The 17,652-nt window shown below is 40.1% G+C and overlaps 1 protein-coding gene across 2 annotated transcripts in view; it reads right to left on the reverse strand.

Annotated features, from left to right (window-relative positions):
- srrm4 (serine/arginine repetitive matrix 4) overlaps positions 1–17,652 on the reverse strand; it is a 54,058-nt gene that overhangs the window by 6,906 nt on the left and 29,500 nt on the right. The window contains exons 1-8 of one of the 2 annotated variants that reach the window (XM_044026829.1): positions 16,131–16,149; positions 11,835–11,969; positions 5,482–5,565; positions 5,318–5,398; positions 5,197–5,223; positions 4,985–5,035; positions 2,245–2,328; positions 1,485–1,653 (exon numbers count right to left, since the gene is read on the reverse strand). In XM_044026829.1, the coding sequence (XP_043882764.1) occupies positions 1,485–1,653; positions 2,245–2,328; positions 4,985–5,035; positions 5,197–5,223; positions 5,318–5,398; positions 5,482–5,565; positions 11,835–11,881 (543 nt within the window). In that variant the 5' untranslated portion in view covers positions 11,882–11,969; positions 16,131–16,149. Of the gene's footprint in view, positions 1–1,484; positions 1,654–2,244; positions 2,329–4,984; positions 5,036–5,196; positions 5,224–5,317; positions 5,399–5,481; positions 5,566–11,834; positions 11,970–16,130; positions 16,150–17,652 lie in introns of those variants that run through there. The other variant, XM_044026828.1, reaches the window with a different exon arrangement.

Genomic DNA, 17,652 nt, shown 5'->3' on the forward strand with positions numbered 1-17,652 from the left:
AGACCGACCCCTGGGGGGGAATTAAACAAATCTGTGTGCTTCTACTTTCCTCTGTACGTTCGCATCTGCCCATAATCTGTGTGTATTCAGGGGTGAAAGATTTCACTGACGGAAACATTCTTCACTGTCTCCTCAAGATATTTGGCCTCTGCCTTCGAATAAATATTTCATCTGTGCTGTGCCAATGATTCCTGCGCACTTTCCTTTCCTTTTGTTACAACCACAAAATACATTTTCAGAAAAGTCAACATATTTTAGAAACTCACACACATTTATGTTGATTATTAAACTGAAGTGGGGTTTTTTTCTGCCCTGTCATACCTACCTTTTTTTGGGGGAGGTGGGGGTGGGGAGAGAAACGTTAATAAAAAATCATTCTTCATTAAATTATTTAAATAAATGCAAACACCAGTGAACAATGCTGATACAGTAAAGCTGACCCCTCAGTAACCAACCGTTCAGTGAAAGTCTTTGGGAAACTGAATGTCAGACATAATTCAAAATATAGATTAATTTATTGAATTTCAATTAAAACCCCTGTGGTGTGTAATTAAAAACATCTGTCTGTGCAATTAGCATAATTTAATGATTGCTGGGGAGAAATTAAATACTTTCTATGCTCCAATAAACATGAGACAACGATTTTAAAGCCATAGCTGTGTTTATGAGGCTCTTTGGGAGAATATCACGTAGGGGGAAAAAAGAAAATCAACCTGCATTAAATAAAAAAAATAAAAAATTAATGTCTATTGCTTAGAAGTTGTCAGTCACACATTAAACAAGTTCAGCTTCATATCAATTCTGCAATCTGTGTGTATTTAAAATGAACAGTCGGACAAGGTGCACTCGAGTAGGATTTACCTTTGTAAACACAAAGGTAAAAAAAAAAAGAAAAACGATGACGCTTGTTTTTTTCTCCTCAGGGACAAATGGACAAATAAAATCCAATAATAAATACACAGTCCATGTAAATGTCATCTTCAGTTTTATCTTATATTGTGCATGCCTTATAAAATTGTTGTTGATCTTGAAGTTATATGAAGTAATTACAAATGTATTATTCTAATTCAAAACATTGGACGGCTTTAAGAGCGGAAACTAAACGTGTGCTAAGAAACTGATCTCGAAAATAAAGGTTGTTGATGGTGTTATTTTCAACACATGGGAAAATACGATTTAAAAACACTGTATTCACACTGCTGTTATTAAGACAATGTGTTGCTATTATTACGTGGAGTAGTCACCACCAAGCGCTGGGAGATGTTTATATATAAAAAAGAAAGAAACAAAAGACAATGAACAAAATTAATGCAAAACAAAAGGATTCATTAAATGAACTCAAAATCAGAACATTGACAAGTCATTTTGTAAAAAATAAATCCCCACGTGAACTAATGGCTTTAGACGTACTCCTGTCATCAATGTCATTATCAAAGCACCAAGATGATTTTACTTTGGTAGCATCGTCATCGAGGAGTACTTACGGTGCTGGTTGAGAGGATGGAGCGATATTTTGGAGCCGTTTTACACACTGATTTGGTTGCTGCTGGTCTCCTCTTCATGTCCGCGTGACTGAGCACTCCATTGGTTTTGTCTCCTACAGCTGCAGAGCCTCCTAAATCCTGATGTGCCACGGATTTCTGCAGATAGTATCTATAGAAAAAAAAAATCTCCACTTAGTTCCCATGACATGTAGCAGCACACAATAATGTGAGTGAATTTACATGAGCATCATCTTCTGCTATTGTTTTTTTTGGCACCATTTAAAAATTCTACCTCTTAACCTGAGTACTTCTGAACCATTTAATTTTTGATCGTATTGCTGAAACATTATTTCAGGAGATACAGGACAGTATTTTAAGAATATTTTGAATAGTGGACCTCAAACTTAATCTTGATTAAATGCAAAACTCTGATGATGATGATGAATTATGATTCCACAATCAATCATCACCACTGAGAGCATACACTTGTCAGCTGTTCAGTGTAATAAAGGAAAGCATATTATCTCACGTCCAGAATTTTCCACTGTATCTTTTTAATTGAGTGCATTGATCTGTGAATTGAATTTGGGGGCCATTCCTTGTGAAGCACTGATAACAGCTGGCCAATGCCTCAGATCAGGAAGTCACCTCTGCCTTATCAGTCATCACTGTGGCGTGACGAGGAACTCGGCAGACACCTCGGACTGATAAGATAAACTGAGGCGGGAGTGACGTGGGGATGGAGGGATGAGTTTCTTACCTGTCCTCTGTGTAAGAGTAGCAGGACGAACTGTGCGACTCTGACCTCCGATAGCGACGTCTCCGCCGCGAGTGAGTCCGCGAACTACAGGAGGTGATGAGGAGAGCAGAGGGAGAGGGCATAAGGAGCAATGAGTATTGTGATGTGTCAACTGATGGATATTTATATGCCAGTGTTTCTTAAGCAGAACCTTCACATCCAGTCTTTTTAGCTGACAATCAGTTCAGCACTATTCTTAAACTTGCTGGGCCTAATTCTGGCAGTTTGAGCACCGACTATATTTAAATTTTAAGGGTCGTACCTTCTGCTGTCTGTGTTTGCAGAGAGACGTGTGTGCTTACAGTACATGGCATTAATATGAAAATGCAAGTGATTTCAGTAGCAGCATCAGCAGCATTCTTAACTATTTGTATGAAACAAAATATGTAGTAGGCGGCACGGTTAATGATTTAGTAGACCACTGCATAGATACACTTAGCAGGTACTTGATAAAAAACTACTTAAAGTAGTTAAGTTACTTTTACCTAAATACATATTTGCAGATTCATTTGTTTTTAAATTCTTAACTAATATATTTCAGTTCCTCCACCACTGGTTGCACACTTCTCACAGTTCTCCCACTCACCAAAGTCAGTGACCTCTCAACATAAACTATTCTGTTAAATGAAAGTTCATCAGTGTTGCATGAATTGCTAATGTTCAATACCGGGTAAAAATATCAGCCTCTGGAATATTTATTCTACTATAGTAAGCTGTAAACTACAACATCATGTGTGAGGCGGACACCCACGCTGGATTAAAAATTAGACTTAAAACGTTCCTTTTCAAACTGGCTAATGTTGAACCATCTCTTAGTTATGCTGCGATAGGCCTAGACTCCTGGGAGAACTTGTGTGGTGCGCTCACACTCACTCTCTCACACTCAGGGTACACATATGATTTTATTACATGACATTAACTGTGGTCGTTTTCTCTGTAGTGTGTGCCTTTCTTTCCTGTCCTCTCTCTCTCTGTCCACATGTTGCAGACGATCCCTGTGCTGCAGGATCCAGATCCTTTATTACATGACATTAACCGTGGTCTTTCTCGTCCGTAGTGTGTGCCTTTCTTTCCTGTCCCCTCTCTCTCTGTCCACATGTTGCAGACAATCCCTGTGCTGCAGGATCCAGATCCTTTATTATATGACATTAACCGTGGTCTTTTCTCCGTAGTGTGCCTTTCCTTCCTGTCCCCTCTCTCTGTCCACATGTTGCAGACGATCCCTGTGCTGCAGGATCCAGATCCTTTATTATATGACATTAACCGTGGTCTTTCTCGTCCGTAGTGTGTGCCTTTCTTTCCTGTCCCCTCTCTCTCTGTCCACATGTTGCAGACAATCCCTGTGCTGCAGGATCCAGATCCTTTATTACATGACATTAACCGTGGTCTTTTTCTCCGTAGTGTGTGCCTTTCCTGGGCTGCAGGATCTAGATCCAGTAGTATTATCTTTTTTTAACAACAATCTATACATGTATACATTACATTGTAGTACTATAAACATGTCATAACCAAATCAGAACTGTCCTGTCTTAACCTACAACTGCTCCTGGTCTCTACCTCTCCTCCTTCTTTCCCTCCCCCACCTCTCCTCTGTCCCCCAAACGGTTGAGGCGGACGCTGCACATCTTTGAATCTGGCTCTGACAGAGATTTATGTTATTTTTTCTCTCCACTGATGCTTAGTGCTTTGCTCATTGTGTGGATTGTTGGGTTTCTCTTCTCTTAAATACATTTTGTAAAGGGTTCTGCCTTACTATGTACAGTCCCTTGAGATATTGTATGTTGTGATTTGGCACTTTACAAATAAAACTGAATTGAATTGAATTAATAGGACAAAGCAAAAATGTGTTGATGCTGCAGCAATTGTTGTAGAAATGTGGTTATTTAAAGAAATGTAGTCATACGTTCAGACACATTATCGATAATAGATGGGAAGCACTTTTTTAACAAGGTAAGGTAACAACTCCATTTCATTTCATTGGTGATTTGTATAAAGCGAGGAACCTTTCCTGTGTGGTCAGGTGTTTCACCCGGAAGAAGAAAACAGTCTTTGACTGCTGATGCTGCAGGAAAGTTGAAGGGCTTTATGTTGTAAGTAAATGGACTCAAAGACGCTTTGTGAATAAAATAAATAAACTTGGGGTTTACATTCTAAGATGCATGTATCAAATAGGCTCTTTTTCAAGCATTGTGGCTCTGTCCCTCCTCTGTTCTGAAATACGGGAAGTGTGTTCGAGGAGAACAAACGCGCTGAGAGTATCTCAAAGGATCAAAATAAAGCAGAAATCTATAATCACGTTAAAGTAAACAGCGACTGAACTTGGATCTGTGTTTACAAACATCTGCCAACTACTCCAAAGTCAAATCTTATAATGTTGCAAGATCACAGCATGAAATTGGTTTCTCTTTCCCTTTCACCCCTTTTTCTTTCCCTTCTCTGATTCCTATTTCTGGAGCTTTCAAACCATTTTTACTCCCAGCAAGGGTTTTTTCATGCTTCACAAAAAAGAAGAAGCAAGAAATAAATACAAGCTGCATGTTTCTGAATTCACACCTCGCGCCCTTTACATTAGAGCAATCCTCTCTTTCTTCCTAAGCAATGGGTTGCCCTGAAAAGGATGAATGGGCTTAACACGGTGAAGGGGAAAAAGTTATAGAGTTTTTGAAAGGACATGATTCTGATGCAACAAACACAGACAGACCTTTTTTTGTGCTTGCGCTCATCCTTCCTCTTATGTCTTAAACTTGAAGAGCTGGATGAGATGAAAGAGAATAGGAACATGAGCGAGGAGTGTTAACATTGGACATCACATGTGTCCAGGAAAGAACTGTTTCCCTTTTAAGTTTATTCTTTCAATGAAACTTTTACAGAGCCACAGTGACAAGACACACGTGTGAGAGTGCTCATACATACCTGTGCTTTGACTTCTTGGAGGTATATCTGGAAGAGTGGAAAAGAAACATGTGTTGGATACCCTAAAATAATACACGTTACACCAATGTTTCTTATTTTTGTTATGGTAAACAAGAACTACCTATGTCGCTTGCTTTTCTTGGAGCTTTTCTTCTTCTTCTTTTTCTTCTTCCTCAGTGGCGACAGGCTGCGGGAGGGAGACCTGGAGCAGGAGAACAAGATTGTATAGTGAGAATTGTTCTGTACACCCCCGTACAAAGATGTAATACGCCTCACTGCAGTCACCTTTTCCTTTTCCTCTTGCGTTCTGACTTTCTCTTCTTCTTTTTCCCCTTGGGCCGAATGTAGAGGTCCTCATCGTAGGAGTGGCTGCGGGTTGAGACAGCACACAGGACACTTACATATCATTTTTTAAATCACATGATTTGAGATTTAAAATCTCAAAAAGGTCACATTTTGTGAATAACAATATCTGCCCCTTTGGATTTTTTTATGCACTGTCCATTTGATGAATGTGAAAATCACAGTGCACTGACAAAGCTATAAACGTGTAAATGTAAACATGATTTCAAAGCTCCACTGCTATGTAAGTCATCTAAAGGAGCAACCACTTTCATTTTGTAAATAAATCATCATTATAAATAAATATTGATCATAACCACAATAACTGGCCAGTAATAATGTTGTTTAAGTGCTGTGTTGTTTACTTAACCAAACCACGAAGCCATGAAGAGTACTTAAAAAATGTCCTGGTAGAAATAAACCTAATTTAAATCAGGACACAGACCTTCACTGCTCTGTCGCAACATGAATGTTGTGAATGATCATGTTAGAAAGTAAGACGCTCAAAATATATATTAGTATGTTTTTGGATTCTGTGGCTTGATGTGGCTAAAGTACAGCAATATGAATATTTAGATAAACATTTTAAATCCAGTACATTCTGTATATGTTGTATCCAAAGCATCCAACGGACAAAATAGGACATCTAAAGCGGGGATTCACACTAGTATTTGGTGCAGACGTCAAATGAAACGTTTTTTCATTCACTTTGAATGGCACAGCATCAAACGTCGCTGAACTGCATTGTGGGACCATTGCGAGCGCCAGGCACTCAAATCATGTTATGCAAGTATTCCAGCACAGGCACTAGTCGATCAAAACAAATTTATGTATTTAGCTAAAAACACTACATCACCCAGAGAGATCTCTCGGAAAAGACCTTTCTTTCTGTTGCTGGTGTTTTTTTTGTTTTTTTTTGCCATCAATTAAACATCTCCTGCTATGAATTTGGCGATGGCAGACACTGCTCTGCTTCGCCTCCAGCACCAAGGGCCAGAACTGCCCAACGCCAAGCATGTTCCCCTGAGGGTTAAATGCTAACACTGTGTTCATCAACCATTCTGGGTTGATGAACTTGTCTCATGACAGTAAAGATTTTTAATGGTTTTGCTCAGTGTACTGAATAAACCAGACTATACAGAAGAACACAGTGGCCAAATCAGTAATTTAATGCAACTCATAAATGACTAAAATGATAAAACATAAATGACATAAATTACTAAAAATGCCCACAGGTTGAATAAATATCACATCTCCTGCCATATGATTGAAATAAACTTGTTTATTGGGTTTTCTCCACGCATATAATGCCAAGTGTCAAACTCGCGCTATAAAAGACTGGTCTGGTCTGAACTGATTTCCTCCCAAAAATTATTTACAAACAAATAGCCCTAAAAGAAAGGGTGGAATCAAATAATCCACATGACTCATCACTGGCACGGCACAACAGCACAGAAACACACACATCCCCATTCCCTTTCAGAACCATCACAAGCAAGATTATCTGTGAACCAAATGTCCCACATGAGATGATCCTATCACAACAGGCTGAAGAAATCCTATCCAGACTGATAAAAAGCACAAAGTAGATCACATGCCAGTGGGTTTCACGAAAATGTGGCTTTACTCAGAGAGGGAGATGTGTGTTATATCCCGTCCACTGCCTGGTTAACTTTGCAGCATTTATGTTACAGAGTCCTTCAGTAATGCATGCGTGGAGCTGACTGCCTTTAAAATTCATGATTTGATTTCCATTTTGTTCATATCTGTGCTGGATGGGCTGCTTTATGAGACGATCCAGATCCACTTTTGTTAGGAACGGGGAATACACTGCTTGGACCCAAATGCACGAGACAGGAGGCACAATGACTGATTTCAAGAGTCTTTATTCTCCTCTTGAAAAGGAAGGCAAAAACAAAATCACTTCCTTACAGAAGGAAAAACTAAACTAGACTAGACTATTCTAAAAGAGTTGTCTTGACACTTGCGCTAAGGCGAGACAAACTTGACTCGGACTGGCAAAAGACAAAGGACACACTGGCAAAAGACAAAGGAACTGGGGACACTATATAGGGGAGAGGGAATCAAGGGCAGGTGTGAGTGATTACTTAAGGATCACCAGGTGAAGTGCATGAGGGAATAAGGGGAGATGTGTCAAAACAACTGAGGAAACTATGAGACAGGAAGACATGACATTTACCAAAATAAAAGGGGAAGTGGAAAGAAACCCACACCAAAAGTGACATGAACGCAATGACCTAAACCTAAACGAACACAACTACACTAAGCAGAACAAAGCACTAACAAAGCTGACGCTTCGTGACAACTTTCCTATCAGTCAACAGACCCTATACCAGGATTTTATGTCTTGATATCTTTTAAACTCAAACACACTTATTGTGTTTTATTGTGAAAAGACTGTATTGTCTGAGCCTGTAAGCCAAAGGTAATCAATTAATGCACTTAAGGAATTGTAAGGAGCTGTAAATGGGACAAGGCAAAGGAACAGAAATGACAGGACCAATAATTATTTATATGAAAATATAAATGGAGGCAAAGACATACTTGTGGTATCTAGAGGCCAGAGAGTTCTCTTCTGACAGCATGGCTTTCTATTTATAGAGAAAAGAAACTTCTGAAGTCTCATATTTTGACCGGCGTGATTGCTGTCCACTTCATTTGCTCTTTGAAAATTACTTGTGTGGAAAAGGAGATGAAGTCCCTCTGAAGAGCCACAGGCCACAGATGCACTGAAAGGATCTTTCAAGTACAAGCCGACTGAAATTCATGAGAAGGGTGGGCAAGCATGTAGGGTGTTGCAGCATGAAGAAGAAATATGCAAAAAGACGCTAATTGCGAATTACTTGAGCTGCCATACAGTGGAAGTTAATAATGAAAGTACACTTCACTGGGGAAACTGGAAAGGCTGCCTGGTGTCGGTTAAAGTCAAGTGTCAAAAGGTTGTCATGTCTTCCATAAGAATCTGAATTCCTGGTTTGAAGCCTTGAGATTGGACCGTTTTCACAAACGGAAATTTACAGACATCACCTGCAATCAGGCTATTATTGGGCGATAATATCAGACCCAGACAATCTCCAGCTGCTTTTTCATAGATACAAATTGAAAGGCCTGAAAACAACTTAAGAAACAACAGAGTGTGATGGTGGTTTCAACAAGAACAGAAATGAAGCATTAAAGATTAGCCAGATTTTCTGAATGACATTTGAAATATCCAAGTTCAAAATGTTTGCCTGAGCTCCTCCAGACACCAGACGTACAGTCCATGATGCTTTTTAAAAACCACTCTTATACGAATAAAGGCCACTGATTTGCCTTTTATGAGTCAAATTGTAGGAAAAGTACGTCCACGCTGCACAGGCACTAGGTCATGTGCGCAGGCGAGTGTGATGAGAACTGATCCAGACAGTGACAAACTGCACTCCTTGATGTACGCGACCGCAGCGCTCTGGAGACTCCTGTTTCTTTGGATGCAGGAGACTGTCGCGGTATAACAAATGGCTGTGCTCTGTATAGTCGGCAGTTTGGGAGCATTAAGGACTGAAATGCATTAGGGCTGATTAGACAGACCAGGCCCAAGTACCCTCTGCTGGTAATGAGAATGCTTTGTCACTCATTAACACCTCTAAGATTCTGGCCTTGTAAAAAAAAAAAAAAGGAGCACAAGGCAATCATTTGCATATTTGTTTCCTTGCCAGCAGAAACAGTTTCTTTTGATGAGGTGGCGAGAATGAAAGGGAGGATGAGAGAGCAGTCAATTGCCAGCTTCTCTAGGAATGGTGATTGTGTGCAACAATGGAAAAGGGATCGGGGGACATCAGATGAGAAGTCACACACAAAGCTGCATACAGCCTATTTTCTTGAAGAGTGCGTTACTTTTCTCCCCCGTTTGCAATCATGCATGAATACCATAAATGAAGTACATGTGACGTCACCCTGAATATGTCAGTATGCCCAAAATATACCACTTGTTTGGTGTCAGACACTGGCTTGTGTTTGTTTTCACAGCATTTTAATTAGTACAGTCCGGATCAGATGGAGTTCTTCAATAGAGAGTGGGCAGTGTTTGCCGGTACTTATTAACTACACCAGACATCTAAAAGTCACTCACAATATATAAAGCCTATTTTTATAGCTGAAAGGTGTCGGTGCCATGTGGTTTCAGATTATAATTAATGTCGGCTGTGCTGCTGCTGCTGCTGCTGCTACTGTTTGACAATTACAAGAACAAATGTGAAGATTTCTCTCAGGTATCAACTAGCACGTCTTTGTATTTGCAAAACACAATTAGGAAAATATTCTAACTCAGTATTCTTACTAAATGGAAATAGATAAAAATGCATCATTTCTTCCTTGTATTTCATGCATTTGCTTCATAAAGCAGTGAGCCTTGGTGGCTGTTAGATGCACCCACACAGCCTCAGCAGCTCTGTTAAGGTTTCCTGTGGTTGTTCTGTCTCAAGGTTTACCTCCTACCCCTGCTGACCTTGTGTTAAAAAGGTGATGGTGGCATCTATTGCACGTGAACCACCTCCCAGACACACACCTGCTTTTTGTTGTATTAGTGAATGGTGTTTATTTGTGATGCACTTTATATATTCAGCTGTGGTCCACAATTAAGATCTGATTGTGTGTGGGTTGATCTCAGACAGAAAGGCAAGCTCTGCTTCCTATTTACTTTCCATTAATAAAAGTGTGTATGTATAAATAACTGCGCCTGAAATGAGTTTCCCCTGTTTGAAAGCCCATCTACTCGCACACTGCTGTCTATCCATCCATCCATCCACTCCACCCCTAAGACCTTAATGTTTGCTTGGCCTTTTAAAGGTTTCTCCTCAAGAGAAACCCCTCAAATGTGGCACAAATGTTCAGTTGGTTTCACACATGAACTGTTTGCATTTGAATGGCCACAGGTCAAAGTGCAGTCACTAACATGATGCTGGCCCCTTGAATGTTCTATTTTTTTTAAGTCTAGCCCTTCTGCTACCTTGTGTGGTCAAAACTATTTTGTGGACTGAAATTGTTCAGTAAAGGCATGTGTATTTTAATTTACATTTGACACGACTGCCTTTATGTATATAACATATTTCTAAATGATTGTTATCACTCAAATTGAAAACATTCACTCACTCACACTGTAAAGGCTTAATCAGGTTCCTGCTTGACCCAGGTAGACCGTTGTTTGGTTAATTGTCAGTAAAGTAATTACTGAGTGCAATAATTGCTTTTGAGGACAGGGGAATGAAACAGTAGTAGAACAGGTACAATCAACTCTTTGTGATTTTCTAGCCACATACAGAATGTTCATCTAAAATGTGATGTGTAGATGATGCCAAACTTCTTCTCTCCTTAGGTGACGTCACAGCAGATCATCTTCCAACATCTTATCCTACACCTTGTGTCCTCTTCTGTCACACCAACTGTCCTCATTTCCTCCTTCACAACAAACCATTTCTGTAATCTTCTTCTTTTCTTCCTGCCCGGCAGCTCCATCTTCAACATCCTTTGTCCAATATAATCACTATCCCTTCTCTGCACGTGACCAAACCATCTCAACCTTGCCTCTTCTTCTTTTATTTCCAAACTGTTCAATCTGAGCTGTCACCAAATCATTTCACTCATATCTAATCCTGTCCATTCTGGTCACTCCCGATGGAAATCTCAGCATCTTCAACTCTACCATCTCCAGCGTCACCTGCTGTCTTTTAGACGGTGCCACCGTCTCCAAGCCATACATTACAGCTGATCTTACTACCGTCATGTTGACCCTCCTTCCTTTTGCTGCTTTTGCAAACGAAAACGATGTGATTCAAGTGCATGATCCTCTCCAACAACATTTCAATTGTGGTTTACATACTGAATCACTGGCTTTGCCTCTGTTGTGTAACTGCAGAGGCCTTGAAGGTGTCAGATTAATTAAGAATCCGTTCCGTTCTTCAGAAAATCTCTCTTCACCATTTGAGAAGAAGACAAGTGGAAACTAACCATGGTGTATGAAAGAGATTTTCACTCAAGTTGAGAGGATCTGAGTGACACAGTGTAGAATCCTCACAACATCTTTGTGTTTCTCCAGCGGGCCCGACCTGATAAGACTGTTCACATTTGAATTCACAGATTAAGTCTTTTTTTTTCTGTGAGCAAAGCCTCTAAGAAGTCTTCAGATGTTCTGTTAAATGACTATGTCATCAGCTGCGTCACCTCCAAAAACAACACAAAACCATACAAAAACTTGGCTGCGATGCAGCAACTTTTAAGGAAACCGATTTAGACTAACTCACCGTCTGACCCTGCGATGACTGTGGTGTTTGCGTCCTTTTCCTTTCATGCAGCCATTTCTGTTGACTGCATCCAGCCTGGTGTCGACCGCTTTCCCCTCATCAGTCTTAAGTGGCTGGCAGGCGGTTGTTTCTGTGCTGTGAGGAAAGAAAAAATAAACTTTGCTTTAACTTTTGTGATTTCTCATAACAACTATTAAGTGCTTTTTCGAGTCGTCCACACAGTTATTGCTTCCGTCATATATGTATTTTTATACCCCTCCATACCCCCCTGGCAGCCATTTGCCTGGAAAAATTATAGGTCAGTTCAAATGTAGTCATTAGCGTGTTTCAGTCGCCTTTGACGTTTTGAAAAATGGTGTTTTTGTATTTCAGTATTGTCAGATACCTTTGCTCCCATTTCTGATAAACCAGAACATTCAATTTGCACCTACCCACACGTGTAAAACCCCATAGAATCATATACTCAGACTCTTCTTTAAACAATATTTCAAACAGTTTCAAACAGAGGCATGTTATTCTTTTGCACAAAGGGGGCTGATGCATAAATCAGATGTATACTAATCTCTGCACATAAGAATACAGATATAACTGTTTCTGTCTAATAGGCACAGAGCAGGCTGTGGTTCTTGAGCAGATAGATGGGCGAAAACTGACTCTACACGCAAACAGAACACAGAGTCTTGATCTAGATAACCGCTGCCTACACCAACACCAAAATGATCATTTATCATCACACAGCAGCCAATGACCTTGGAGTTTTGTTGTTTACTAATTCAACTGCCTTCGCCAAAACCAAAGACCTCCATTCATAATCAAATGCTGCTGCAGAGCGGATGACTACATAGACAGAACGATTGGATGCAAGCGCACGGCCCTGCTTATTATCCTCTGTTTTAGTCAAGGGAGATTTGAGCATAATTACCCATTCCCCTCTTCTTCGAGTGGCTCCTGTCTGATTGTAATGAGAAGATAATCAGAGCCAACGATTAGGCCATCAACTTCCTCCTCCTCCTCCTCCTCCTCCTCCTCCTCCCTCAGCGACGGGCTAACAGGAGCTGTTGCTTTCTATCTTCCTCACCTTTCATTTTGTTCTGCTTATTTGCATAAGTGCGAGTGCCCCTGGCAGGGAACTAATAATTTAAAATGGCAGACTAGGTACTCCAACATGACTGAGTGTTCGAAAGGTGATGGGGAGATAAAGAAAGCCACCAGAAGGATAATTAGACTGATCAAGGAGGTTGATAGGAAGGAGAGCCTTTGGAAATCATCTGAACTTCTCCCATGTGTTGATGGAGAAGCAAACTGAACTAAATTAATTTCATAACCAATAGGATTTCTATTGACTGACCTCGTCTTATGGTTGCTTGAATTAGGAATAAAACTATAGTCAAAAAAGGGAAAATTAATGAATAACAAAGTTGATGAATGAAGTCATTTTTGAGCCAGAACTGTTTGTTTCAATCTTCATAATTGTGGAGCTGGTTTCCCTGTTATACTGTACTAAAAAACTAAAGCCACAGCAACATGATGGACCTTGTTCCGTTTCCAGAATAAAAAGGGTCTTTAAACTTCTCTTTCCCTGGCTTCATTCATTTTTTTTAATGATTTTAATTCACATGTTTCTAGTTCTTCTGTAATTGATTTTGAGCCCTCCAATTTCTGACTTAAACCTACATTTAGCATTGGTTGTTAGTATCAAATACTACTTGTCTCAAATACATACATACTTAAAAAAAAACCTAAATGTCCCCATTGTGGGAGTAATAAAGGATTATATTCTCTTAAATGGACTGTTCAAAGGATGAAACTGATAAAAGGAATTACTTTCTATTCTCTACTGCTCATCCGTATCTGCAGGGGGCTGCAGAGAAAATCCCTGCTGGCATTGGGCAAGAAGCAGCACATCCTGAACAGAACAACAGTCCGTCTGTCTCAGGGCCAACAACTTTGTCTGGCAACTAGGGCTGCGCGATATGGCAAAAAGAATAATTAAAAAAAAATAAACATCACATTTCTATTTTTATCAGTCGTTTAATACTGTTTTATAGCGCTTCTGTACTGAAAACGGAATAACCTAGAGATTGGCTCAACATTTTACTGAGATACAAAGCAAACAAGATGCATTAACAAGATGAATGTAGAAAAATATAAGAACTGGCTAGTGCCACACACATTTCTGCCGCGTGTGATCGAGTTAATATGCCCGAAGCTGATCATTGCAATCGACACACACTGTCGCGCGGCCCCCAATAACAAATAAAAATGAATGCAATTACTTCAGAGTAATTGATAATGTACACTCACATGGAGACTCATTCTCCACAATTTGTTAAAAACACACACTGGTTTGTGAACAGTTACAATTACCACTGATATACTATGGTAATGTCAGTGAATGACACGGCAGATGCAGGTAGCATTCCTCACGTCTAGGGGTCGTCCCTCGCTCTCTTACAGTTCATGAAGGAATTAGCATAACTACCAAGGTGACGATGAGTAATACTGTCACCAGAGAGAGAGAAGTGACAAGCGCTTGCTTCTGTTTTGTCACAGAGGAAGCTTCTCACTCTTCTCCACACAAGGTTTCACTGCTTTGACAAGCACTGCTTGTAGGGGGGTGGTTAACACTTACCAACAGGCTGCAAACGGCAAGTTTTTCACCTCTGTTCACTAACACATTTTGAATCTGAACACATTGCTTTACCAAGTACATCTGAGAGAAAATTGTTCTCAGTGATTAAATCAACAGTCTTTCCTTTTTTTTCAGTCCAGGAATTTGCTGGCGAATGAGGCGACTGAAACACACACCGTGACAGAGCCTATTCCTCTGCTCTGCTCTTTTGTAAAAACATTAAAAGAATAAAAAAACACCTGAATGAAACACGTTGGACAACATAACCTGCCATTACATCCAACTGCTCCGACAACTGATTCATAATCAATAATTCTTTTTGTTCCATGTCACAGCAAACACAATGTCTGCCTGCTCCCAAAACAAGCAATTTAAGGATTACTTTAGACTATTGTAATAAGCATTTTTCAGCCATTTTAAGTTTGAGTGGGTCAATCATCAGTTTAGCAAACAGGATTTTCAGTTGATAGGGTTGTTCACATGTGCACGGCTGCAGAAGTCTGCGTACAGTTTCATTGTCCACGCCGCATGCATGACGTGACACCGAGATCAAGTGCCACACTTTCTGCCAGTACTGCTCGCTGTAATGTGCCAGCTGTTTTTACACAACACCAGCTCGCTGTTGGAGGTGCTCAGAGTCACATCAGCTGACGCCGTACAGGTGTGCAGGAGCCACACAGGCAGCCAATAAACTGAGCAGCAGAACAGTGGCTGCGGCGGTGGTGGCAATAAAAAAATGTGTCAAAATCAACATCACGCCGATGATTAACACAATTTGCAATTACATTGTGCTGGATGTGTTTTCATATCCACTCCACTATTTCAAATCAAGTGTTTGTACTCGGAGCATTTGAGGAAAGGTGCCAAATATTTTGCTGGAGCACACAGAGGTGGCTGAATCCAACCTTTTATTTCTTACTCTTTTATTTACCGAGGCCTCACTGAGAGTCAGATCGTAGTCGATAGGGTGATGAGACACTCAGGGGACATTGTGCATTTCCTGCTCTGGAGATAGCGTCAAGCACAGTGTAGTGAACCTGGTTAGTTTACATGGTTATTTGATTTCCTTGCTAGATGCGAAGCTCAATATCGCTCTCAAATCTTACACAGTTTTGAATTTTACACAGTGACTTCCTAAACCCTTGTCATTATAACGCACACACTGCAACACCAAAATGTTTTGAATGTTTTTTGGATAAAAAAAAAGAAAAAATGCACAAAAGAACTCTTTTCCCATTCCAGTTTTAACATAAGATGACAAGCTATTAATTGTATCCTTGTATTTACCATAGAGCAGTGTTTCCCAACCCTGGTCCTCAGGGAACACTGCCCTGCACGTCTTAGATGTCGCCTCCGGTTCCAACACACGTGATTCAGACGAACAGCTTGTTATCAGGCTTCTGCAGAGTTTGATGACGAGCTGACCATCTGAATCAGGTGTGACGGAGCAGGGCAACATCTAAAACATGCAGCGCAGTGCTCCCTGAGGACCAGGGTTGGGAAACACTGCCATAGAGATGTGACAGTACTAGTTTGGACATAAATTATAAGCAAGAAAAACACAATTAAATGTCTAAAAGATATATGATTTTGTGGAAGAAAAGTACATTTGTTGTCTCTCTAATCCCTTAGATCAGATTCTGACCCCTCCTCCTTTTACTTACTCTCTGTGTTGTCACAAACCCCAGATCGATTCCCCAGATTGTAGTTTATATTCTGGTGTACACTAAAATTTAAAGACACAAAAATACATCTTGAATCATAACTCTTTTAGTAAAGAAATATGCGTCTGCATTTATAAAATATAGTTAAGGGCTCCAGACTCCCTGCCATGTCATCCTCCGAGCTACTCCTGTTGTCCCGCTGAGTGCCAAGAAGACTCCCGCCTAATAGAGCAAGTGAATAACAAACAGTGGTAAATTAGCTGGAGGACATACGTGGAGGGGATCAATACAGCTAACCTTACAGCAACAACAGGAAAACAGCACCCTTATTGGATTGTGCATCCTAGCAAAGGGGATGTAAGTTTTAAAGTCAAGGAAAATCTACTATTCATTGTCTGCTATGGAGCTTTGCAAAACCCAAATGATTTAAAACCCATTACAGTTGACATGCTGGAAATATAGCTCGACATATGGCTCAAACAAGTCATTTCATTTAATGTTCTAAGATAACAGCACGTAAACATGTGAAGGCAGTTGAAGTTGATAATGTGGACTGATGAGGGATTTGCCTGGTTTTCATTTTCTCTGGAATCTGGAGGTTTTAGTGTAAATCACAGTAGAGTGTGCAAAGTGACTTTATTTTGGTGTCCCATTTGTGCAGATGAGAGTTCCCAAACTACTCAAGAGGTTCAGGGAGGATAATAAACGTTTCATTATCCCCGTCAAAGCAACCAGGAACAATTGATTGTTGTTGTTATTATAGGAGTGATGATAGCTGAGATAATTATCGGGGAAAGAGATGATCTACTACCACAATTAAAACCCAAACAGGGGGGTCCCAATGCACACTGCTTTCATTTCCAAAGAGATTGTTTAAGTGAGTTTCGGACTCCAGTCAAGAACACGTTTATCGGCACCCACAGAGCACAAGCAAAGCAATTAAACCCACACAAAGTAAATCAGTCACATCATTTAAAAGGCTGACTCTTACACACTCAAAACCTGTTCAAACTTTCCAATGCAAAAGTGTGTTTATTTAGGTAAAGGGTTATTGATTAAATGTTATGAGATTATGAAGCAATCCTTCACACTCACATAAACATAGGGTTGCAATCAAGTAGTCTCTGTAAATTAGTCAAATGAGCCAATGATCCAACCACTTGATGACCATGAATTTTGGGGAAATGTCACCGCATATCTGTGCTAAAGGATTTGGAAGCATGAAAGGGCAATTGGGAATGAAAGTACAGACTATAATCTCAAATTTGAACTAGCATGACGCTGCTATAAAGTGAACCCACGTTTTGAAAAGTGAGGTGGGCGTTGTGTGTCTCTTGGAACAAGTGTGTACATGTTAACGCAGTGTTCCTGAGAGAGTTGAAAGGATGAATCCAAATTATTTCAGAGAGCTGAGATCAGCCTTGAATGTATTCTGTAAAATTGCAGAATAACAGAAGTGACCATCAAAGATTTTACTACTGTTCAGTTAGAAAGCAGCTGGGCTTCAGGCAGTTAGCAGTTT

The sequence above is a fragment of the Solea senegalensis genome, linkage group LG5 (assembly GCF_019176455.1).
Source record: "Solea senegalensis isolate Sse05_10M linkage group LG5, IFAPA_SoseM_1, whole genome shotgun sequence".
Classification (NCBI taxonomy): Eukaryota; Metazoa; Chordata; class Actinopteri; order Pleuronectiformes; family Soleidae; genus Solea; species Solea senegalensis.